The following is a 25901-nucleotide window of genomic DNA, read 5'->3' on the forward strand; positions in this document are numbered from 1 at the left end:
TGAACCTAAGGTGTCCCCCTCCCTCTGTGTCTTCTCATATGTACGTGATTCTGCCTGCCCGTACCATTCTGCCGACGTACATCGGCGTGAGGCGGTCAGCAAGTGGTTAAAGTTCAATTTGGCCCGAGCCAAGTGATAGAAATGATACAATATGACACCAAACAAGGCACCACGACAGATATACATTTCAACTGGAAATTCGGAATAAGAAGCCAAGCTATTCCTATATGAAAACCATCTTGGCTCACCCAAATTCCACTTGTTTTATACTCATTGGGCATTCTACTATACAGGGCAGTTCAATTGGGCTGTAGACAAATAACATTACTAACAAAATAATGAACTACACCTGACACCCTGATAGCCTTGCACTTGGGATCACAGGGCCAAATTGAACTTTCCTATATAGTAAGATGCCCAATGAGTATAAAACAAGAGGAATTTGGGTGAGCCAAGATGGTTTTCCGATATTTATTCAGAATTACCCCTTTAAATACATGGCATTTAGGGAGATAGAATTGTTGTTAAAGTTCATGATTTTATTATAAACATTGCAGATGATTGTTTAGTAAGTAATCACTTTTGTGAATAAAGATCCAACCTGAATAAGAAGCTGGCCGAATAAGAAGATAACTTCAGCTTCATCTACATTTGAAAGACCTAGAGAATTGCAGTATATTGATCTTTCATAGTACATAATGAGTTAAATAGAGCATGGAGGCCGCTCTCCAATGGGCGGTACAAGGCGGTGCAGCCTCTAGTGGGAGGTAAAGGGTATTGCCGCCTCTAGTGTACAGGGCGGTACGGGGTGGTATGTCCTTTAGTGGGCGGTACAGTCTCTAGTCTTAGGTGGTGTTATAGGACGGCTCGGTCTATAGTGGGCGGTACAGTGTGTAGTGGGCGGTACAGTCTCTAGGTGGTATTATAGGGCGGTGAGTCCTTCAGTGGGCGGTAAAGTGTGCAGTGGATGGTACGGGGCGTCCTTTAGTGGGCGGTACAGTGTGTAGGTGGTATTACAGGGCGGGGCGGTCTGTAGTGGGCGGTGCGTCCCTCGGTGGGCGGTACAGTCTTTCTAGGTGGAATTACAGGGCGGTGTGGTTTGTAGTGGGCGGTACAGTCTCTTAAGTTGTTTTACAGGGCGGAGCGTTCTTCAGTGGGCGGTATAGACTGTACCGCCCACCGAAGAACGCCTGTAGGGTGGGGCGGTACAGTGTGATAGTGGGCGGTACAGGGAGGTGTGGTCTCCAGTGACAGACAGACAGGTAGTTCCGGGTTAGTAGGAGGAGGGTATACACAGTGTGAATGTCCTGTGTCGCTGTCAGGGGTGATATCCGGGTGTTCGGATAGGGACAGGAGAGCTCCGCTGTAGTAAGCTGGGTGGGATGAGAGCGGTGACTGGGAAGGATGCTGAGGAGTGAGCTCTCCTAGGAGGGGGAAGGGGTAGGTAGGTGGGTAGGTAGGTAGGTAGAGCGGAGTGTCCGGCGGGTCCTCGTCTGATTCCAGGGAAGGGTCGTTGTATCCGCTCAGTTGGCGGGGATCAGGGCAGCCATTCCTGCATACGGCTGCAGGATCATGGGATCGGAGAGCAGCTCTCTGAGGGGATTCACCCTCCAGGATCCTCCATGGAGCCAGCCCTCCGGTCTCATCATATACCCGGCTCTGCTCCAGGATGGACGCCTGGCCTCAGTCTTCGTCTATCAGCTGGAGAACCAGGAGAAAGTGGATAAGGCCGCTAAGGTATGAGGATCGAACATTACAGGAGCTGTCATGTATGGGGACACAGGAGACTGGCCAATCAGGAGGCAGCCTGTCACTCCTGGGAGGGGTCATTTGTCCCCTTAGTCCCAGAAGAGCAGGGACATCCAGGCTGTGGTAGTCCAATATGGGAAACAGCTGGCCACACACCATACTAATGCTTCTCATACCTGTCCTCAAGTACCCCCAACAGGCCATGTTTGCAGGTTTTCCTTCATCTTGCACAGGTGCTTGAAATCAGAGTTAATGGCTTGGTATTTTGGACAGCTATTTTCTCTTAAGAGAAATTCCCAAAACATGGCCTGTTGGGGGTACTTGAGGACAGGGTTGTGAACCACTGACTGCACTATACAATCTGCCTTAGCTCTACTAACAGCTATGCAATTGGATTGTATAGGTTTGTCCTTCTATTACACAGTTTTGGTAGATGTTACTGAGATTGTACAATCAGATTGTAGTGTGTATGGCCACCCCAAGCTCAACTGCAGCTCCATATCCAAAGAACACAATAAAATGCCTGTATTTGGAGCATTACTTAAGCTAAAATAACACACTAATAGGAGGTCACCTTAAAAATACAAGTGTGGCCCCTGACACTTATGGAGGACTGCACAAAAGCTGTGTGTTTTGTACATTGAGGTTCAGTTAGTCTGTGATACATGCAAACACCCGTCCTGGTGCAACTTTTCAGCGTATTGCAAAGTATGCTAAGGAGAAAGTTGGTATTGGTTTGCAATAACTGTAATGAGTGCAGTAATAACTCCCCATGCGTTGGTGTCGGTGACCGTGGTAATAACCGCCCCCTGCCTTGGCGTTGGTGACTGCGGTAATAACCGCCCCCCCCCCCCCGGCATTGGTGTTGGTGACACAGTTCATTTGGAATAAACTGCCTAACGTGATGTAATGTAAGTTAACCACTTTCCGCACAATCGTGTGTGTATACGTGGTTATACCGGGGCCATGGCTGCAGCTTTCATCAATCTTTACCTCTGGCGATTCCCTACATCTTTAAAAGTGATCTGAGCGGCTGATTTCTTGTGATGCCAATAAAAGTGAACAAAAAAAAGATACATTCATTTTTTTTTTTTTTTTTTTTAACCACTTCAGCCCCGGAAGAATTTACCCCCTTCCTGACCAGAGTGTTTTTTGCGATTTGGCACGGCGTCGCTTTAGCTGACAATTGCGCATTCGTGCAACGCTGTACCCAAACAAAATTGACGTCCTTTATTTCCCACAAATAGAGCTTTCTTTTGGTGGTAATTGATCGCCTCTGCGGTTTTTACTTTTTGCACTATAAACAAAAAAGCGACAGTTTTGAAAAAAAACACAATATTTTGTACTGTTTGCTATAATAAATATCCCCTCCTTTTTTTTTTTTTTTTTTCTTTTTTTAAAAAGCACATTTTTTTTTTTCTCAGTTTAGGCCAATATGTATTCTTCTACATAATTTTAGTAAAAAAATCGCAATAAGCATATATAGGGGATAGATTTATAGCATTTTTATTATTATTATTTTTTTTTTTACTAGTAATGGTGGCGTTCTGCGATTTTTATTGTGACTGCGACATTATGGCGGACACATCAGACAATTTTGACACATTTTTGGAACCATTGACATTAATACAGTGATCAGTGCGATTAAAAATGAATTGATTACTGTAAAAATGTCACTGGCAGTGAAGGGGTTGCCACTAGAGGGTGGTAAAGGGGTTAACTGTGTTCCCTGGGAGGTGATTCTAACTGAAGGGGGAGGGGACTAAGTAGAGAGTGACAAATCGTGGCTCCTAGCTAATAGGAACACACGATCTGTCACTCCTGTCAGATCAGAACAGGGAAGTGTGTGTTTACACACACTCGTCCCTGTTCTGTCTCTCCTGCTCATGATTGCTCATGGCCGGCGGTCATTGCAACCGTCAGCCACGAGCATCGGCACCCCCGCTGTGCAGTGGGCGCGTGCCTGCTATCCGAACTCCGCGAGCCAACGTATAGCTACGTGGTTTCGCGCAGGGGAGCCAACCTACCGCAGTATAAAGCACTCCTGCGCTCGAGCACAGAGGAGGAGGCATACATACGTCATGCAAGAATATGTAAACAGTGTTCGCACCACACATGTGAGGTATCACTATGAATGTTCTAGCGAGAGCAATCATTCTAGCACTAGACCTCCTTTGTAACTCTAGACAGGTAACTGGTAAACATTTTTAAAGCGTCACCTATGGAGATTTTTAAAGCGGAGTTCCACTCAAAAGTGTAACTTCTGCTTATCTGTCACCTCCCCCCCTCTGGTGCCTTTTTCAGGGGGGGGACAGGTACCGGTTTTTGACGGAGCCGTGGCGCCGTCTCTTAGAAGTTCAGCCCCCCACCTCCTTCCCCCTCTGACGGGGCAATTAGAAAGCGCAACACGCTTCACGCATGCGCAGTAGGGAACCAGCTGTGAAGCCAAAAGGCTTCACTGCCGGGTTCCCTTATCAGGAATGGTAGCTACTGCACCCGACAGCCGATCCAAAGATCGGCTGGGGTGCCGACATTGCGGGCTCCCTGGACAGGTAAGTGTATTTGTAGCTGCTGACTTTTAACTTTTCGTGGGGTGGGGGGGGGGGTTGGACCTACCCTTTATCATAGCTTTTCCTTATTCCACGAGTGTGCACAATTTTAAAGTGTGACATGTTTGGTATCGGTTTACTCTATTTACTATTTATATATTGTGTTTTCAACATTTTTCCCAAATAAATTATGTTTGAAAAACCCCTGCGCAAATAACGCATGACATAAAAAAATTGCATTCACCACCATTTTATTCCCTAGGACTTCTGCTAAAAAAAATATCATGTTTGGGGGTTCTAAGTAATAGATTTTTTTCATGTAAACAAAAAGCGGCAGAAAAGGCTTGGTCTTCAAGTGGTCAGGGCTGCACTTGAGACCTATAAGTTGGCCTCCACCAATATTGGGGGATTAAAAGAAGATTATTTTTTCCTAATCTTGCCCTACTTCTTTACTTGAGTTTAGTAGGCCATTATGTTCCATTGGGAGTTTTCATATGATCACTGTTTAATTTCTCCTGTCCTACTTTTACTTTAATACCTTCTGGATGTGATTCTTAGACAAATCTATTTTGCACTCTGTTAGTCACTCTTAAAGTGGAGCTCCAGACTCTTTCAGAAAAAAATAAGTCAGAAGCTACAAATACTGTAGCTGCTGACTTTTTTTTTTTTTTTTTTTGAAAAAGAACATGTTTATTGTTGAAAAATTATGTCATTGTACAGTTATAGTGCATCACTTGCAATCACATGAAGGGGTATTTCCCACCAAGTGTGAGGGTACACAAGTATGTTGTGCATTTTACATATCGGCATATAACAATATGGTTACAGAAAGTGCTTCACAGTTTTCATCATTGCATTTCTAGTTATTAAAACCTGCTTATGGCATTTATTGGGGGTTGTAGCTTGGTCTTATATACCATAGTATAATGAGGTGTTCACGGGAGGCTCATTAAACGCCTAAAATACTTCAAAATTAAACAACGCAAGTGTTTTCATTATTCAGCCATTTGTTCCAAATTTTATAGTATTTATTTGGGCGACCTCTGTGTTTGTACATAGCCCTTTTGTATGGTAGTGAGATGTTCACCTCCCTAATCCAGGTTTGTATGGTGGGAGAGTCTGTACCCATCCAATACTTAGCCACTAATTTTCTAGCATAAAATATTGATTCGCTGAGAAATGTGATTGTGGATCTGTCTTTGATGGTGTCTGGTAAAAGGCCAAGGAGGCATAGCTTGGGGTCTAGCTGGATCGGTGAACCCATATGGTCGTGGAGGAATTTAATGATCTGTGTCCAGTAGCTTTGTATTTCGGGGCATAGCCATATTAAATGATAGAATGTGCAGGGGTTACTGGAGCACCTAGGGCAGTTTGGGTTTTGCTGTGGGGAGTACTTGGCTATTCTGGCTGGTGTGAGATAGGATTTGTGTATTATGTAAAGTTGGGTCAGGCGTTCTGAGATTTTAGGTGAGGTTTTTTTAACGTTTTCCAGTATGTCCTCCCAGTCAGAACAATCTATCGGTCCTACATCATTTTCCCATCTAAGCCTTGCATTATCGGCAATACTGGCTACCGATTTGGTGCGTAGAATGGTATATAGGGTAGAGATAAGTTTGTCTGGGTCTGATCCAGTAATCACGTCCACTAGTGTTAATGATTGTGGATTGGGGAAGCCATTTGTGAATTGTGCATGGAGTGCGTGTTTCAGTTGTATGTATCTAAATCGCATGTGGGGAGAGAGGTCATACTCTTCGCAAATTGTTTCAAAATTTCTCATGCCAAATATAGTGATAACCTGAAATAGGAATACTATTCCTTTAGCGGCCCAAGTGGTGGTCCCAGGTAGAGACATGAGCTCCCTCAACTGTGGATTATGCCACAGTGGAGTGTGTGAGTGGAAAGGATCAGTTCCAGTGAGCCTGAGAGCTCTCTCCCATACGCGTCTGTGTTGGGATAGCAGCAAGTTGCGGTCCTCTTTTTTGTGTTTGGTGTTGCCTCCTCTGAAGAGAACTTGTAGTGGGGAGTATAGGTCTTTATTAGCTTTCCTGCAAACTAAAGTTTGGTATCTTTCTTCGTCTGTTTTGTGGATATAATAGAAGTGTGAGAGCTGAGCTGCTATATAGTACGTGTGTATGTCCGGGAGGGCAGCCCCCCCAGAAGAAGTAGGGTTTTTAAGTGTGTTCCAGGCTAGTTTATGCCTATTAGGGCCCCAAACAAAGGAATTAAGGATTTTATCGAGGGTTTTGAAAATTTTAAGGGGAATAAAAATTGGGGAGTTCCAGAGTGTATAAAGAAATTTTGGTAGTAGTATCATCTTAAAGAGGTTAATCCTGCCCATTACACCAAGAGGGAGTCTCGCCCAGGTTTGTGTTCGTGATTTTAGGTATGAAAAAAGTGGTTCAATATTATTCGTGGTGTATTCCAATGGGTCTCTAGTGATTACTATACCTAAGTATTTAATAGATGCAACTCTCTGCAGGGGGAGAGACGCCGCGTTGTGTGTTGGGGATGTCACATCTAGTGGGAGAATCTGGGATTTGGTCCAGTTCATGCTTAGACCTGCATGTTTACCAAATTCTTCAATAGTTAACAGGATCGCCTGTAAAGATGGACCAGTGTCCTCTAAATAAATGAGCATGTCATCTGCGTACAAACTTAATGTTTCTGTTAAAGGTCCCGCTCGTAGCCCCCGTATGTGTGGATTCTGTCTAAGGGAAATAGCCAGGGGTTCCACCGCCAAAGCATATAGCAAAGGGGACAGCGGGCAACCCTGACGGGTTCCTCTACTTAACGGGAAAGGGTCGGATGTGCAGCCATTTACCACCACTCTTGCTATTGGGGAAAAATATAGCAGCTGTACCCATTGTATAAAGTTGGGGCCGAATCCGTAGCCCCGGAGGCACTCCCAGAGATATCCCCACTCCACTGAGTCGAACGCCTTGGCGGCGTTGAGTGCCACTACGGCTCTATCTCCCACATTCTCATGGTCCGCTTGGATATTCATGTGTAGGCGTCTTAGATTCATGGCTGTGTTTTTTCCTGGCATGAATCCTGTCTGGTCGGGGTGGACAAGAGAGAGGATGCTATTATTAAGGCGCATGGCTAATATTTTGGCTAATATTTTTATGTCTGCTTGGAGAAGTGAAATAGGGCGATAGGATTCTGGTAGTTGGGGGTCTTTGCCCGGTTTGGGGATTACTATAATTACCGCCTGACGGAGGGTTTCAGGGAGGGTTTTAGTTTCAAATATGTGATTGTATAGCTTCAGGAGTTCAGGGGTTAATATCTCTGAGTATGCCGCATAAAAGTCTAATGGGAGACCATCTCCTCCCGGTGCCTTTCCCGGAGCCAAGTATGCAATAGCTAGGGTAATTTCATCTAGTGTGAGGGGAGCCTCCAGTTCTTGTAACTGAGGTTCTGATAATTGTGGGAAGGGAATTTCCTGAAGGAACAGTCTGGTTTCCTGTGTAGTGGCTGATACCTTAGAGGAGTATAAGTCTGAGTAGTATTTGCGAAATACTTCCGCCACTTCAGGTGGATCTGAAATTTTGGTGTTGTGGGGTCCCAGCAGGGTTACCACCACTGGGGGGTTGGTGTTTTGGTGGGCCAGGTATGCTAATAATTTGCCAGCGCGCTCCCCCTGCTCGAACACGCGTTGCTTTAGGAAGAAGAGCTTCTGTTTAGCTTTATCGTAGTGTAGTTGGTCTAGTAGCCGTGTATGAAGTCTAAGTGTTGCTGCTCTTTCTTGACTGGGATCTTTATGAAATTCTCTTGTTAGTGTGTCAATCCTATCCGAGGCCTGCTTGATAAGTAAATTGGAGGAGGTTTTGATTCTGTTTATACGGGAAGTTAAAATAGTGCGGACATGTAGTTTGTATGCCTCCCAAATATTGCCCGTGGAGGCAGTGTTTTGATTAATTCTAAAGAAGAATTTCCATTCCTCGTGTGTTTCCTCCTGGTCGCTTACCATTGATAACCAGAAGGGGTGTAATCGCCAGGTCCGAGGCCCAACGTGCTGGATCAATTGTAGTGTTGCCCAGCAGGGGGCATGGTCAGAGAGGGATCTAGTGTGATAGCCCGAGTCAGTTAATTGGGTAAGTATTATGTCGGAGATTAAAATAAGGTCAATGCGGGACATAGTGGAATGGGTTGCAGAAAAGCATGAGTACGCCAAGTCATGGGGATGTCTATATCTCCAGACATCAGTCAGCGAAAATTCTTTTAATGTACGTCCTAGTCTGGTAGTGTCTGGAGGGTGGACATCCTGCCCTGGTTGTGTTCTATCTATCTGAGGGTTCAGTACCATATTGAAATCCCCCATCCAGATAGCGGGTATATTGGGGTGTTGAGCCATATATAGTAGGCCTTCCGTAATGAGGTTGGATTTATATGGTGGGGGTATGTAGAATGCCATAATCAAGTATTGGGAGCCATATAATGTACAATGTATGAAGACAAAGCTACCGTGAGGGTCTGTGCGCACTGAAATTAACACAAAAGGTGCAGTCTTAGTTATAAGGACCGAGACCCCGCGGGAGTAAGGAGTGTAAGTGGCATGAAACGCCCAGCATATCCAGGGTCGCTTCAGCGCTAGCTGGAGCTGTCCTGTAACGTGGGTCTCAACCAAAACCGTGATGTCTGCACGGTATGTTTTAAGGCAGGTAAAGACAGCCGTGCGCTTGAGTTTGTCACGAATCCCACGAACATTCCAGATAAGAAATTTTAAATTAGCCATTTGAATGACATTTCCAATTACCTTTTAGGATAGAGTTATGGCGCTTGTTAAGGGCGTGTGCCCGCTCCCAGTCTCCCGGGGTGGTCTCGGCCACTCCTCTCCCCTTCATGTAACAATACACATAGAAATACAGTGCAGTGCGTTGCAAGTTGTTATACATGTTTCTTAACTTAACTTGTAACTTAACTTTTCCCCTACCCACCCTCCCTGCCCTCAGTCGCCCGAACTTGACTGGGGCATGCATCCCAAACTTAGTGCAGCTGTGAGGATAAAAGGTGTTACTGTAAGTAAATTTAAAACAAAAAATCAAAGAACAGGTGCACATTAAACCAGTCAGCACCATCCATAGCCTATTGGGCAACGACAGTGGTGACATAAACAAACACCCTTTGGGGGGCGAACAAATACTGGATGATATACCAGCGATGAAGCACACGTAGCCTCAGTTATGCGGCAAGTAGAAAAAAAAAAAAGTTTCTGTATGGTAGGAACAATTTCCACTGTGATGGTTGACAAAAAGGAGTATGAGTATAGCAAGGGCAAAGTCCTCCCAGTCCCTAAGCCGTGAAGGAGCCGTAACAGTCCTCTGTGATCCTGTAGGGTGTGGTTGGTAGCAAGGCATGGTTTTCAAACAAAATGAAGGATAGTGACGAGCTATTTCGGTATTGGTGTTATAGGGGTTCTCATGCGGAGAGCATAAGTGGCTTGTAGCAGGGTGTAGTGGGCCTGGGGCAATGTGTAGGGCCCTGTGGCAGTTCAGAATTTTTATCGGTGGAGGGTCATGGCGTATAGGAGGTCCACAGGATATATTGTTAGGAAAACATTCAGCAACTATGAGGTCTGTGGAGTTGCATCTGTTGGGCCGAATTACGAGGATCCTGAGAAATATTGCAGTTTAAAGAGTAGTGCAATGTCACTTACTTTAGTTGGCAGCGGGGGTATGTCTCAGGCATGCCGGTTTCTCTGCGCATCTTGTTGATCCAGCCATGTGGAAGCCATGTGTGGGTCTTCAAAGAAGTGGACACGGTCCTCGCCCACCACACGAAGGCGGGCTGGAAAAAGCATTGCGTATTTTATGTGATGTGCTTTGAGGCGACGTTTGATGTCAGAGAATCTAGCTCTTTGGCGCTGGACCTCCGCTGAAAAGTCCGGGAACGCTGAGATGGAGCCGGATTGGTATGGAATATTTCCCTTCAGTCTTGCCAGCCGTAGGACCGCGTCACGGTCCCTGAAGTTCAGTAGCTTTGCTATGAATGTGCGCGGGGGTGCCCCTTCAGGTGGACGGCGGGCTGGCATGCGATGGGCGCGTTCTACCACAAAAGTAGTTGAAAATGCCTCCCTCCCATACGTTTTGATCAGGAGTTGCTCTAAAAAGGTGGCTGGGTCAGTGCCCTCAGAACCCTCTGGCAGTCCAATAAACCGGAGATTGGACCTGCGGGTCCGGTTCTCCAAATCGTCCTGTTTCTGTGCCAGTTGCTGTAGCTGGCGCTGCATATCCTCCTGTGAGTTTTGCAGGGGGTACAGCGTGTCTTCCACCCTCCCAATTCTAGTCTCAGTCTCAGTGACCCGTTCTCTGAGCTTTGTCATGTCGTGCCTGATTAATGAAATGTCCACCTTCACCTCCTCTATTTTAGATGTAAGGGTAGATTGGCATAGGGAGATTGCCTCAAGTACCTTGGCGGTGTCGTTAGGTGGTTGATTTGTGAGAGAGGCCTCGTGCTCTGCTGGCGCGGCGCCATCTTGGCTCTCTGTGTCCCGCTCCGTCCTGCGGTATCTCTCAAGGGACGAGGAGGCTGTGTTGGTGCGCCTCGGCGGGGACATGATGTGCTCGGTGGTTCGTGTCCGGTCCGTGGCTGTTTTTTAGCGGGGTTCGGTGTTCCTATCATGCAGGATGAGTGAAGGAGGATCTGCCGTCAGCGGAGCTACAGGCTCACACGTCCGCTCACATCGCCGTCCAGGCCATGCCCCCCGTAGCTGCTGACTTTTAATATTAGGACACTTACTTGTCCAGGGATCCCTCAGGGTCTTCACCCAAGCTGATTTTGTAATCTGCTCTTGGGTGCTGCTGCTGCCATCTTGGCTAAGGGAAACTGGCAGTGAAGCTTTTGCGGCTTCACATCTGGTTCCCCAATGCACATGCGTGAAGCGTGCTGCACTTTGTGAATGGTCCAACGGTGGGGGAAGGAGGAGGGGGGCCGAACCTCCGGCTGAGTTCACCGCGGTGAAGTCAGCCGGATGTGGGAGCAGGTACCTGTCCACACCAGGTACTCGCTGCTCCTCGAAAGGTGCCAAATGTGGCAGCTGAGGGCGAGGAGGCAAACAAGCGGAACTTCCCCTTTTGGGTGGAGCTCCGCTTTAAGTCTGACTCTGATGGTCTGAGAGGTATGTCTTAACAGTGCCCATGGCATTTTGCTGCTATAGTAGGCAATAGGAAATGTAAATGACATTTTGGAAAAATACTGGCAGGATTTTACTCTTGTTGAAAGAGGGGTGCACTATCCAAAATTGACCATACTTCATAAGAGTGTCCTATTGACCACAATGGGAGGGAGGGATTCCTCCATCAACACTGTGTTGATGTGGGAATCAAGCGATTTTGCTGCAGGAAAAAAAATTGCTCCATCTGTAGCCGGCTTAAACCTACCTTCCAGTTCAAGGAATGTAGACCAAAACTTCAGAAAATCTTCTACAGCCTGTGATGGCTCTGTCCCCGGGTACTGTAAGGAGGAAGCAGCCATTGGCACCAACGTTCCTTATTGCCCCAGGAGGGAGTGCTGTCCTTTTCTTTCAGGCCACACATGCACAATGAGTACTCTCTACTGTCCTCTCTCCTGTCGCAGCCGCTAAGCTCATCATTGGCAACATGGGCGATCACACTGCTCATATGCTGCCTGAAAGAACTGGATGGTGCTTCCTCCCATGGCACTAGGGGGATGCTGGTCCCAATGGCTGCTCCTTCTCTACATAGCTGGGGACAGGTCCATCACAGGCTGTAGAAGATTTTAAGAAGGCTTCTTTTGCTTGAGGTTTTGGCCTACATTCCTTGAACTGCAACGGAAATTTTCCTGGAAGGTGGTTTAGCACACTATGCTGCTCCACCCATATGGGGCAGCATAGTCTGCTTTTTGGTAAAAGTGAACTAACCCTTTAACCACTTGGCAACCGTCCCTCAAGTGTATATATGCATGAGTTTGCACTTGGGGGGGTTTGGTCGCAAGTGTGCGCCTGTGGCAGCTGGCTCCAGCTGTGATTTTTACACAGCGCGTCCCATGGACCTGATGTCTGCCGGCACCCGCTGATTGTTTGGTACAGTGACAGAATGGCAGTCTGCATATGTAAACAAGGCAGATTGCCGTTCTGTCAGTAGGAAGGCATGGATCCTGTGTTTATGTAAAGCAGAAACACAGATCAATGCAGTCCACTAGTAAAAGCACCTCCCAGACTACACTGAAACATTAGCTAGGCACACAGTTAACCCTTTGATCTCTCCTGATGTTAACCCATTCCCAGCCAGTGTCAATAGTAGCGTGACAGTGCATATTTTTAGCACTGATCACTGTAATAATGTAACTAGTCCCCAAAAATGTCAGGTGTCCGATTTGTCCACCGCAGTATCACAGTCCTGCTCTAAGTAGTTGATCGCCGCCATTACTAGTAAAATAAATAAAAATTTTCCATAGTTTGTAGAAGCAATAACGTTTTGCACAAACCAAGCAATATACGCTGCTTGGGATTTTTTTATCAAAAATATGTGGCAGAATACATATCAGTCTAAATCTATGAAGAATTTTTATTTTTTTTATTTTTTTTTGTATTGGATGTGTTTTTTATAGCAGAAAGTAAAAAATATAATTTTTGTTTTTCAAAATTGTTGGTCGTTCTTTGTTTATGGTGCAAAAAATAAAAACCCCAGAGGTAATCGAATACCACCAAAAGAAAGCTCTATTTGTGGGAAAAAATAGACATACATTTTCTTTGCACGACTGCGCAATTATCAGTTAAAATAACGCAGTGTTGTATTGCAAAAAAATGGCCTAGTCAGGATGGGAGGTGAAGTGGTTAAAGCTGAAGTGGTGTGTTGTGTGTGTGTTTTTTTTTTTTTTTTTTTTTTAATCAGCACCAGGGACTGTACTTACATGAATGCAGAGTTTCCCATGTGTTGGTTGCGATTGCGTTCCTTGAAATCTTCAGACAGTTGCCCCCTGAGTACCCCTGCAGTGGTGATCTTCTGGTGCTGCTAATATAGGTGGCTGCACTTGTCACAGGCACGCCTCACAATTTGGGACTATACTTGCCCTCTCCGCCCCCCTTCTCAAGCTGTACTATCAGTTCCTATAATAAATGTATAGAGGAGAGACATATTGTACGAACTGATACAGCTATGAATGGAGGAGGGTGGGCATAGTCGGCACAGTTGCCACTTTTTCAGGAGTGCCTGTGACAAGTCCAGCCACTCATATTAATCACAGCTGCAGAGAATTGAATATTTCAGGGAACACAGCAGCCACCAGCACACAGGATGCTCTTCAGTCATGTAAGTACCGTCCCTGTGGTTGAATTACAAAAAAAAGGTAAATTTGCCTTTAGTAAATCAACCCCTCTGCTCTCCTTGGTAGGCACCTCCATAGATCATCTGCTAATGCCAGCCAAAAATGGAGTACAAACATGATAATCTTTGTGAATTGTCCTTTGGGCAGAAAATAGAGCAGAGACGGATGATTATAGAGCACTCCTAGTACAGAGTGTTTATATCAGGAGCTAGTTTTCAAATCTTTTTTTGTTTTTGAGCATAAAGCAGAGTACTCCGAGGCCGAGCTGCTGTAAGCAGACACATTTTAGTGCCATAGAGACCTGGGAGGCGAGTTGTTTTCTTTAGCATCGCATACACATTTGAATGTACCATGCATGATTTGGATCCCTAGCTCTTGTGTTGTACTTTTATTTTTTTTTATCAAGACCGCCAGCATGTTTCAGCTCAGGTGTTATTTGCATAGCTACCTGTGCACTGTAAGCCTATATCCCCTCGTGCTCTGTCTGCCAGGAGGAGGGCATAACTTTTGTGGATTTGTGCCGTGGTAATTATCAACAACAGAAATGAACTTTGTGTCCTCTCCCAGGTGGCTGTACTATTTTCTACTTTGTTCGCTCAAGGGAGCTGTAGAAAGAAACCTTAAGGGGTTAAACACAGTACATTCAGCATTTGTACATGGAGCAGAGATCATTCATGCCTCCCTGACAGTAATGCCAATCTTTTCAGATAAAAGGATACATTTAAAAAAAAAAAAAACAGAATTCAGAGGGCGAGTTTTGAGTCACTGTAACTTTGCAGAGTTTAAAAGGAAAAGAACAGAACACACACATTCTCACCTTGGTGGATGCAGCATCTGTGTCCCTAGCCATTTCTAAGACCCCATACACACCATTATATTTTGTGCAGATTTTTATCATCAGATTTACCAAAACCATATAATATTAGGTCAAACCTTCGGAGTTTCAATTTGTATGCAATCAGGCAGGCCCTTGCACTACATGGTTTTGGTAAATCTGAAGACAAAAATCTGCAGAAAATCGAATAGTGTGTGTGGGGCTTAAGACTGAGAACTGACTGATAAAAGATTGCTGATCGCTCAGATCTTGGTCCTCAGTTAGCAGACAACCAGTGAATGTCAGTCACCGGCTCTCTGCTCTGCCCCTCCAGCACTCACTGGGCTGTAGAAGGTGTGGGAGCCGTTGGCTCAGGCTCTCAGCAGCTCACTGAGAGGCGGAGCCAGCTGCCACTCCAGGCATCGGGGTGGACCCCCACATGAAAGTCTGGTTCTCTGCAGAGCCTGTACCAGCTGACTGATGGCAGTCCACAGCAGACTTTTGCCCGCTGTTGGCAGAATATAATTCACAGGAGTGCAGAATTAAGTGCTCTGCTGTGACTTGCAGTAGAAGTGGTACCAGAAGCGCTTTGGCCATACTTCTCCTTTAAGTGGAATGGGAAATAGAATTGTCTACTGTTTTATCAGCTTTTTAGCTGCAGTTTTTGCATGATGTGACTTTTGCAGTGACGCTGAATGATATCCTTATTCTGCACCCACTACTTGAGAGCCCTGTAATCTATACACACTATGAATCCCATAGTCCATCTCGGCGGGCGAGCAATTACATTCCTACTTACAGTGGGACCGTGGAGAACGAATGTAGCCACTCTCTAGTAGGAAGTCAGGTCACAGCTGCTAAGTAATTTGGAGGAGGATGAGAGAAATTGATAATTATTTTTGCGTTACGAATACATACTTGAGTTGAATTTTTTTTTTTTTTTTTTAAACCAGAGTTTAGTGCCACTTTAAGATCCCAAGGGGTGATGCAGATGCAGGCAGTTGAATCATCCTTGCTTGTCTAACCTCGCTTTTAACCTCTTGCGGACCGCCCCATGCACATGTACGGTGATGGGGCAGCCTCTCTACGTGATCTGGTATTTGTGGGTAAGGGACGAACATCCGCCATCCCATCTGTGCTGTGATTCGGTACAGCACAAGTTGGTTAATGAATCACAGTGCAGAGCCCTGTGCTTACTAACAACACAGGGCTCTTTACATGGAGCAGCGATGTGGCTCATTTTTCCTTCTCCCTGCAAGCAGCCACGTTGATTAGTAAAAGCAGTGCACATTACATTGTTGGGCACACAGTTAACCTCCTTGATTGCCCCTAGATGTTAAACCCTTCCCAGCCAGTGTCAGTACAATGACAGTAGGGCTACAACTATTGATTATTTTTATAATTGATTAGTTGGCCGATTATTGTTTTAATTAATTGGATACAATTCTCAAACAAAAGCATGGTCTATAATTTAGTTTAATATATAAAGTGTAACCACTTACCGACCGCTCGTCATTATACGGCGGCTGTTTGAAGAGGCATACCAATGTTATGGCAGCAGATAGCTGCCATAAACTCGGTATCCTTTTCTTCAGCGGGCGGTCAGCTTTCAGATAAAAGTGGTCTCAGCGGGCATTCGCCTCAAGATCACTTTTATTGGGGGGGGGGGGGGGGGTCCCTGCTTCCACCATTTGATGGCGGAAGCGACATTAAACGTCACTGCCGCCCAGTTGTCTTAAAGGGGATTTTTTTTTTTTTTTATTGCATTGTAGTGTAAATATGAGATCCAAGGTCTTTTTGACCCCAGATCTCACATTTAAGAGGTCCTGTCATGCTTCCCCCCCTTTATTACAAGGTTTACGTTCCTTGTAATGGGACCAATATTTTTTATTTTTTTTTTTTAAAGACTGTGTAAAAAAAAAAAAATGTTAAATAAAATAATTTAAAGCGATCCGTTCTGCCGAGCTCACACGAAGAACCGAACACATACGTAAGTAACGCCCGCATATGAAAACGGTGTTTAAATCACACACGTGAGGTATCGCCGTGATCGTTAGAGCGAGGGCAATAATTCTAGCACTAGACCACCTCCTGTAACTAAAAACTGGTAACTTGTAGAGATTTTTAAGGTTCAAAGTTTGTCGCCTTTCCGCGAGCGCAATTTTGAATCATGACATGTTGGGTATCAATTTACTCGGCATAACATTATCTTTCGCGATCATTAAAAAAAAAAAATGGGCTAACTTTACTGTTGTCTTATTTTTTTAATTCAAAAAAGTGTATTTTTTTTCCCCCCCAAAAGATTGCACTTGTGAGACTGCTGCGCAAATACAGTGTGACAACTGTATTGCAACGACCACCATTTTATTCTCTAGGGTGTCTGAAGAAAATATATATATAATGTTTGGGGGTTCTAAGTAATTTTCTAGCAAAAAAAATGATTTTAACTTGTAAACACCAAATCTCAAAAAGAGACTCAATCCTTAAGAGCTGGTTCACACTGGGTCGACTTGCATTGACTTCTATATAGAAGTCGTTTTGCAAGTCGCCGCTGCTGTCGTGTGCAGGTCGCCTGAGGCAGTCGCTCTGCAAGTCGTGCTGCCTCAGTGTGAACCGGCTCCAAGTGGTTAAAAAGACAATTTTATTCTTGACTATCTATATGCAGTGGTAAATATAAATAACCAGCTATAATGGTTAGGGAACAAAATATATAATCCACTCTGAGAATAAGACAGAAGAGATGTATATACTATTAGAGGTTGAATCTGGTACATAATATTGGACTCAGAGATCAATATTTTTATCTAAAGAAATAAATATTTTTTTAAAAAAAGACCTAAAAATGCTGTTTTTTGCAGATTTTCAGACAGGACTGTAATATAATATGCATGCTACTCCCTTGTCATAGACAGGTAGCTTGATACAAGTTACCTGCACCTGCTGTCACTTATGCTAGCCATACATAAACACATTTTTCCTTCCAAAATGTACGTTATAAGAACGATTTTCTAATAATTAGTGGAGTCAAACTGGCATTCGTTTTCAACCAGAGGAATGGGAATTTTTAGACAGTGTATTTAGTTTTTTTGTTCAGAAGTTACATTAATTTTAAAATTGAATGTTAAAAGCAAGTGAAATTTTTCAACGACATTCATTCATTCTTTGGATGTATAAAGAATTTTTGTACGAATATTCATACAAATGTTCTAAAAAAAGCCATACTTGTATGGCCAGCATACGACATTTAGTAGCCGCAAGATTAGGGATGAGCTTCGTGTTCGAGTTGAACCCATGTTCGACTCGAACATAGTCTGTTCGACCATTCGTCGAATTGCGAACGATATGGGCCCTTCGGGCCAAATTCGTGTGGCGGGTCACGGCCCATAATTCACTGCGGCTTCACAGTGCATTGCCGGCTGATTGGCCAAGCATGCACTATGACCCGCATGCTTGGCCACTCACAGCGCCATCTGTAGAGAGAGCTGTAATTGGCCAAAGCCAGGGTGGCTTTGGCCAATTATGGCTCAGGGGGTTTAGAACATGCCCAACACTATATAAGGCCGTTTGCACGGCAGCCCTGTGTAGTGTGTGCCGGCGCTCATAGATAGATAGATAGATAGAAAGAGAGAGACAGACAGACAGTGTCATTTGATTTAAGTTAGATAGATTAGGCAGGACAGTCAGTCAGCTGCACTTAGTGTAATATGTGTGTATATATGCATCCCAGGTGTGTGTGTGTATATATGTGTATATATATATATATATATATATATATATTCAGTTTAGCTAGATCTGTTCCTGTTATCTTCCTACTGACAGGCTTGTCTTGTTACAGTATTTACAGCTACCTGAAGAAAATTGCTGGTGTTCTTTTGATCCTATTAATACCACAGTCAGGCAGCTAGACTATTTACAGTTAGTGTAGTGCGTCCTCCTCAGTGTTCAGCTAAAGCTACAAGTTAGTTTAGTGTGACCTCTGCACAGTGTTTAGCTATAGCTACAAGTTAGTGTAATGCGTCCTCTGAACAGTGTTCAGCTAAAGCTACAAGTTAGTGTAGTGCATCCTCCTCACAGTGTTCAGCTAAAACTACAAGTTAGTGTAGTGCGACCTCTGCACAGTGTTCAGCTAAAGCTACAAGTTAGTGCAGTGCGACCTCTGCACAGTGTTCCGCTAAAGCTACAAGTTAGTGTGGTGCGTCCTCCTCACAGTGTTCAGCTAAAGCTACAAGTTAGTGTAGTACGTCCTCCTCACAGTGTTCAGTTAAAGCTACAAGTTAGTTTAGTGTGACCTCTGCACAGTGTTCAGCTAAAGCTACAAGTTAGTGCAGTGCGACCTCTGCACAGTGTTCAGCTAAAGCTACAAGTTAGTGCAGTGCGACCTCACAGTTTCAGCTAAAGCTACAAGTTAGTGTAGAGCGACCTCTGCACAGTGTTCAGCTAAAACTACTAGCTTGGTGGTTTTCTCATACTACAGGCAGGCAGTTGATTTTGCTAGCTGCAGTATCAGAGTATATATATATATATATATATATATATATATATATATATATATATATATATATATATATAATCACATCACTGAGAGGCAGACAGTCACAAGCCAATAACAAGCAGGCTCTGTGTCTAGAGGCAACAGTACTGGTTGTGGAGACGGTGCATCCTCATCAGCACGCGACCGCGGGACACCCTTGGCCTTTTTTTCAGCAGCTGGCCGTGTTGAGCCGCAACATGCGGAAGACTTGGTTGAGTGGATGACCAAGCCGTCCTCATCCTCCTCATCCTCTCTCACCCATGCTCGGGGGGATTCTTTGTCTGGCAAAGAAGCTGCCAATGCGGCCTCTTCCCTCGGCTCAATGGCATCAGTGACTCCTTCCCTAGCCCCACCATGTCCTCCTGAGGAGTCCCTCGAACTGTTTGACACAGTGTTGGGTACATGCTCCAGGAGGATGCCCAGAGAAGGCTCTGATGATGATACTGAGCTAGATGAAGGCAGTAACGTGAGCACGGACAGAGGGGGTGCCCAAGAAGGACAGCAAATCTGGCAGTCATGCTCCCCCTGCTGCAGCATACTGCCAGGTTTGCTCCAGTGATGAGGAGGGAGGGGATGATGAGGTCACTGACTCAAAGTGGGTGCCTGAGAGGAGGAGGAGGCACATCACCAACGAGGCAGGATGCCCTCCAGGGGCCAGCCTAAGGGCAGCACACTGACTGCATCACACCGCAAAGCTCCGCATGTGCAGGACGCTGCTGTCTCTGAGCATTATTCCAAAAGTTCTTTGGTGTGGGCCTTTTTTGAGACGAGTGCATCAGATCGCACTGCTGCTATTTGCAACATATGTCTCAAGCGTATCTCGCGTGACCAAAACATCTCCCGCTTGGGCACCACATGCTTGACCAGACATATGTTGACCTGCCATGCAGTTCGTTGGCAAGTGTATCTAAAAGACCCACACCAAAGAACAAAGAGGACCTCTCCTTGCTCCTCATCAGCTGAGATCTCCAACCCCACTATACCTTTAGTCCTCTCTGAGACCTGCACTGAGAGGAATGCAGGTGTAGAATTAGGTGTGTCACAGCCAAGTACTTGTGGGCAATCTGCTTTCGGTACACCGACGTCAGATTGTACCAGGCAAATTTCCCTGCCCCAGCTGCTGCACCGCTGAAAGAAGTTCGCTCCCAGCCATCCACATGCCCAGTGGTTGAATGCTAGCTTGGCAAAATTGCTAGCACTTCAACTGCTACCTTTTCAGTTGGTAGACTCTGCCCCCTTCCGTGAGTTTGTGGAATGTGCGGTTCCTCAGTGGCAGGTACCCAAACGCCACTTTTTCTCACAGAAGGCGATTCCGACTCTACCGGCATGTGGAAAGCAATGTCTTGGCCTCGGCGCATTGGGTCACTCTGTTGGCAGCTGGGAAGGATGCAGGACAAGGTGCAGTAGTGTTGGAGGTTGTTCTGCCACTACTAATGATTGTGACACACCTCTCTCCTCCACCCCCTCCTCTTCTTCTTCCTCCATGGCCTCTTCCTGTGCTTTGTCCTCGGAACCTGCGGTGCTCTGTAGGTGTTCAAGGGGCTACGCAAGTACGTGGGCCAAAAGATGCCATGCGGTGCTTGAGCTGGTGTGCTTGGGGGAGAGGAGCCACACTGAGGCAGAGGTTCAGAGGTGGTTGACGCCACACCAACTTAAGGCAGGAATGGTGGTTTGTGACAATGGCACCAACCTCCTCTCCGCTCTCCGACAGGGACAACTGACCCATGTGCCCTATTTGGCTCATGTCCTTAACTAGGTGGTGCAGCGGATCTTGGGAAGGTACCCGGGCTTACAGGATGTCCTGAGGCAGGCCAGGAAAGTCTGTGTGCATTTCTGCCGGTCATATAATGCCAGTGCTCGGCTGGCAGACCTCCAAAAGGAATTTTAACCTGCCCAAGAACCGCCTAATCTGTGACATGCCCACCAGGTGGAACTCAACGTTGGCCATGCTACAGCGGCTGCACACGCAGCAGAGGGCCATCAATGAGTACCTGTGCGACTATGGCACCAGGACAGGGTCAGGGGAGCTTGTTTTTTTTTTCCCCACGCCAGTGGGCCATGATCAGGGATGCATGCACTGTCCTGTCACCATTTGAGGAGGCCACGAGGATGGTGAGCAGTGACAGTGCATACATCAGTGACACTGTCCCCCTTGTCCACCTGTTGGAGCACACGCTGCATGGAATAATGGACAGGGCACTTGAGGCAGAACAGAGGCAGGAAGAGGAGGACTTCCTTAGCTCTCAAGGCCCCCTTTATCCAGACAGTGTTCCTGTGTGCCCGCTGATCACACAGGAAGAGGAGGATTGTGTCAGTATGGAGGTGGAGCCTGGCACTTAGCATCAGCAGCAGTCTTTAAGGGATCAATTAGAGTCCGAAGAAACACATGGACTTGTACGTGGCTGGGAGGAGGTGGCTGCGGATCATGTCGTCCTTAGTGACCCAGAGGACTCCGGACCGAATGCCTCAGCAAACCTACGCTGCATGGCCTCCCTGATCCTGCAAAGCCTGCGTAAGGATCCTCGTATTGGAGGTATCAAGGAGAAGGACCAATACTGGCTGGCAACCCTCCTTGATCCACGTTACAAGGGTAAGGTTGCGGACCTTATCTTGCCGTCGCAGAGGGAGCAGAGGATGAAACATCTTCGGGAGGCCTTGCAGAAAGGTCTGTGCAATGCGTTCCCAGAGACTGGGAGGTTACAAACTCCTGTTTCTGGACAATGTGTTGCTGAGGCTTCGGTCAGTCAAAGAAGGAGCAGTGGAGAAGGTGGCCGTCTGACTGATGTGTTCAGACAGTTTTTTAGTCTGCAGCCCCAAGGTATGATCGGTTCCAGCAACCATCGCCAGCGTGTGTTTTACATGGTGCAGGAATACCTAGGGGCAAGATCTGACTTGGACACCTTTCCCACCGAAAATCCTCTGGGTTACTGGGTCTTGAGGATGGATCACTGGCCAGAGCTTGCACAATATGCAATTGAGCTACTGGCCTGTCCTGCATTCAGCGTTCTTTCGGAACGCACATTCAGTGCTGCTGGAGGCTTTGTAAACGATCACAGGGTGCGTTTGTCCACCGACTCGGTCGATCGACTGACCTTCATAAAAATGAATCATTCTTGGATCACCACCAGCTACCAAGCACCTGATGCTGATGTAACTGAATTATTTTTTTTGAAATGTCAGATCCCTTCAAAGACTGCCTATGCTGATGCTGAGTGACTATCCTGTTATGCTGAGTAATTATCCTCTTCCTCCTCAATGATCATGCTGATAGCTTGTAAGAACATTTTTGGTTCTGGGCGCCGCCATCAGTGCCTAAGGCCCAATTTTTAAGCCCTTGTTTAACAGGGGCATGTAATTACAATTTTTGATGCAATACTTTGCAGCAGGGCTCGTTCCTGCGTTCCAACTAGGGTATCTGTGAGGGGTTGAAGTGTTGTGGCACCAGTGCCTAAGGCCCAATTTTTCAGCCCCTGTTCAACAGGGGCATGAAATTAGAATTCTTGATCTAATATTTCACAGCAGGGCCCGTTCCAGCGCCCTCCAAGAGTAACTGTGAGGACTTACAGTGTTGTGACACCAGCACCACCACCACCATCACCAAAGGCCCAATTTTTCTGCCCCTGTTCAACAGGGGCATGTAATTACAATTCTTGATCTAATATTTCACAGCAGGGCCCTGTGAGGGCTTACAGTGTTGTGGCCACAACAACACCTAAGGCCCAAATTTCTGCTGAGTATATAGGGCAGGCCCCTACTTTCAAACATCCAACTTACAAACGACTCCTACTTGCAAACGGAAGGAGACAACAGGAAGTGAGATGAAATCTACCCCATAGGAAGGGAAATTCTCTCCTGTAATGCCCCGTACACACGGTCGGACTTTGTTCGGACATTCCGACAACAAAATCCTAGGATTTTTTCTGACGGATGTTGGCTCAAACTTGTCTTGCATACACACGGTCACACAAAGTTGTCGGAAAATCCGATCGTTCTAAACGCGGTGACGTAAAACACGTACGTCGGGACTATAAACGGGGCAGTGGCCAATAGCTTTCATCTCTTGATTTATTCTGAGCATGCGTGGCACTTTGTCCGTCGGATTTGTGTACACACGATCGGAATTTCCGACAACGGATTTTGTTGTCGAAAAATTTTATATTCTGCTTTCAAACTTTGTGTGTCGGAAAATCCGATGGAAAATGTGTGATGGAGCCTACACACGGTCAGAATTTCCGACAACAAGGGCCTATCACACATTTTCCATCGGAAAATCCGACCGTGTGTACGGGGCATAAGAGTTAATATGGGAAAAACTTTTCTCCTTTCCACTGATGCTTTATCACTAATCCCTGTTTCACTTAAAACCCCAAATTTTCAAAAAACATTTGTCATTGGGACAAAAAGTGAGGTGAAATCTTCTGAAGTGGAGCACAGACAGCAAAACAAATGTCACAGGGGTGATAACCCTTCCCTAGGTTTTCCAAAAAAGCTTAAAAACAGATTTTTTGGCTGGAGCTACACTTTAAAAATGTACCAGTTCAAAATTACAAACAGATTCTACTTAACAACAAACCTACAGTCCCTGTCTTGTTTGCACCGCCTGTATACTGCTGTTCAGAGTATATAGGGCCTGGGGGCCCCACTCCTTTCCTTTTTTTTTAATTTGGGTGCGGGGTTCCCCTTAATATCCATACAAGACCCAAATGGCCTGATAATGGACTGGGGGGGTACCCATGCTGTTTGTCTCACTGATTTTCATCCATATTGCCAGGACACAACATTATATTAAAGCCGCAAGCAGTTTTAAGTAACTTTTTTTTTCCTTTTAAAAATGACATTTTGTGCAGGGACTGTTCTAAGCACGGGAAACACGCGCCACTTTACAGGCATATTATAGACACCCCCAGGTATGATATTTAAAGGAATATTTCACTTTTTTTTTTTTTTTTTTTTACTTTAAGCATCATTAAAATCACTGCTCCCGAAAAAACGGACGTTTTTAAAAGTTTTTTTTTTTGCGTTGATACATATCCCCTGGGGCAGGACCTGGGTCCCCAAACCCTTTTTAGGACAATACCATGAAAATTAGCCTTTAAAATGAGCACTTTTGATTTCGAACGTTCGAGTCCCATAGACATGGGGTTCTAACGTTTGTGCGAATTTTCGGTCCGTTCGCAGGTTCTGGTGCGAACCGAACTGGGGGGGGGGGGGGTTCGGCTCATCCCTACGCAAGATATGTATTTTTTTTTGTTTTTTTTTTTTCACCTGTCATGATGGGAAAAAAACAACAATGTAGCTTTATCTGCCTGTGTAACTGCAGTGTGAGCTTCAATTTGTTTGTGTACCTAACGCTCCTCCCCCCAGGACTGACAAGCACAAGTTATTTGCTAAGAGGAGAAAATAAACCAACTTCATCAGTGTAGTTATGCTTTTTCACTGTTCTTTTTTTTTCAAATATAAGTTTATTCAGACATAAGAAAGGGCATTGCCCCAGAATAACATCATGAACAATATCAATAATTGAGAATGCAGCCTCTCATAGCATCATAACTAGGAACACATCTGCAATTACATCCAATGCGTAAACATTTATATTCTGCAGAGCTATGTATACAATGTTCAATATTGCTGCGGTTCTTAAAAATATCTGGATGTCCCTTTCCTTCTGCCATTTTCCTTATTCATATCCTTAAGTAAAAGAGTTTGGTTGGACCAAAAGTAGAAAGGAGCGGGATGAGGGAGGAAGGGGTGCAGAGAGAGGGGAAGGAGAAGAGAGAGAGAGGGGGGAAGGGAAAGAAGGGGAATACACGGAAGCGGCGAGAGCCCTGGACTTTGGGCATATGTGTCGGATTATGAAGTCGGGTGTCTTCAGTCACCCGTCAGAAGACTCTGTCCCTCATTGGAGAATATATAAATCAGCTAGTTCGACCAGATTTTGGTGTATAACTCATTTTGGTGTCGTGCCGTGAGGATGAGATCCTCCATTTTCCTGATGTCCTCTACTTTTCTGATCCACATGCCTATGGTTGGGGGTTTGATGGACTTCCATAGTAGTGGGATACAGGACTTTGCTGCATCTAATAAATGTTGGATCAAGGATTTTTTGTATGTTTTGCTTGACATGTCTGTCGCATGTAATAAGAAGAAGCCAGGGTCCGCCGGGATAGGGCGTTCTGTGAAATTTTGTATCGTCTGTTGTATAGTCTTCCAGAACTGCTCCAGCAAGGGGCAGCTCCAGAAGATGTGGAGAACCGTACCCCGGTCCCCTCGGCATCTCCAGCAGAGCCCCGAGGAGGACGGGAAGAACTTTTGCAGTTTTATAGGTGTATTGTTCCATCCAGTGAGTAGTTTAAAATTCGTTTCTTGCATCCTTGTGCAAATTGAAGATTTAAATGTGAAGTGTAGAATGTTTTGTTTTTGTCACGATGTGAACGTACACTGTAAGTCCCTTTCCCATGCCCCTAGTGCAGGTATTTGGTGATTTTCTGGTGGTGAGATCAGCAACTGGTAGGTGGCCGACAGCGCGTGGGGTAGGGCTCCTTCCTCTGAGCAGTAAGTTTCAAAAGTTGTCAAGGTCCGGTCAAGACCCTCAGGAGGAGGTAATGTGTTAAGATAGTGCTTAAGTTGAAGGGCTCTCCAGAAGTCCAGACAGAACGGCCCTTCTGGGTTCATGAGATCATCTGCTGAGGGCCACCGACCATTCGCGAAAAAATGTGAAGACTGGGAGTAGCCCCGACCGCGCAGAGATCTGAAAACTGGGTCTGTGTATCCTGGAGTGAAACCTGGCGTTCCCAAAATCGGGCGTAGTGGGGAGTTGGGAGATGTCAGTTTTAAACGCGTGAAGAGGGATGAACAAATTCTCGAGGTCACTCCTATTAGGGGGTGATTCTTTAACGTATGTGGTAGGGAGTCATGACACCAGGGGGCTCTAGTTAATGGTATGTTACTTTGGATCTGTTCCAGCTGGGTCCAT

General features: G+C 45.6%; 1 protein-coding gene across 1 annotated transcript in view; it reads left to right on the plus strand.

Moving 5' to 3' along the window:
* Positions 1-1268: 1268 nt before the first annotated feature.
* SCYL3 (SCY1 like pseudokinase 3) overlaps positions 1269-25901 on the plus strand; it is a 126043-nt gene continuing 101410 nt past the window's right edge. The window contains exon 1 of the mRNA XM_073592827.1: positions 1269-1737. Coding sequence (XP_073448928.1) covers positions 1573-1737 — 165 coding nt within the window. The 5' untranslated portion in view covers positions 1269-1572. The remainder of the gene's footprint in view (positions 1738-25901) is intronic.

The sequence above is a fragment of the Aquarana catesbeiana genome, linkage group LG07, assembly GCF_042186555.1.
Source record: "Aquarana catesbeiana isolate 2022-GZ linkage group LG07, ASM4218655v1, whole genome shotgun sequence".
In the NCBI taxonomy this organism is placed as follows: domain Eukaryota; kingdom Metazoa; phylum Chordata; class Amphibia; order Anura; family Ranidae; genus Aquarana; species Aquarana catesbeiana.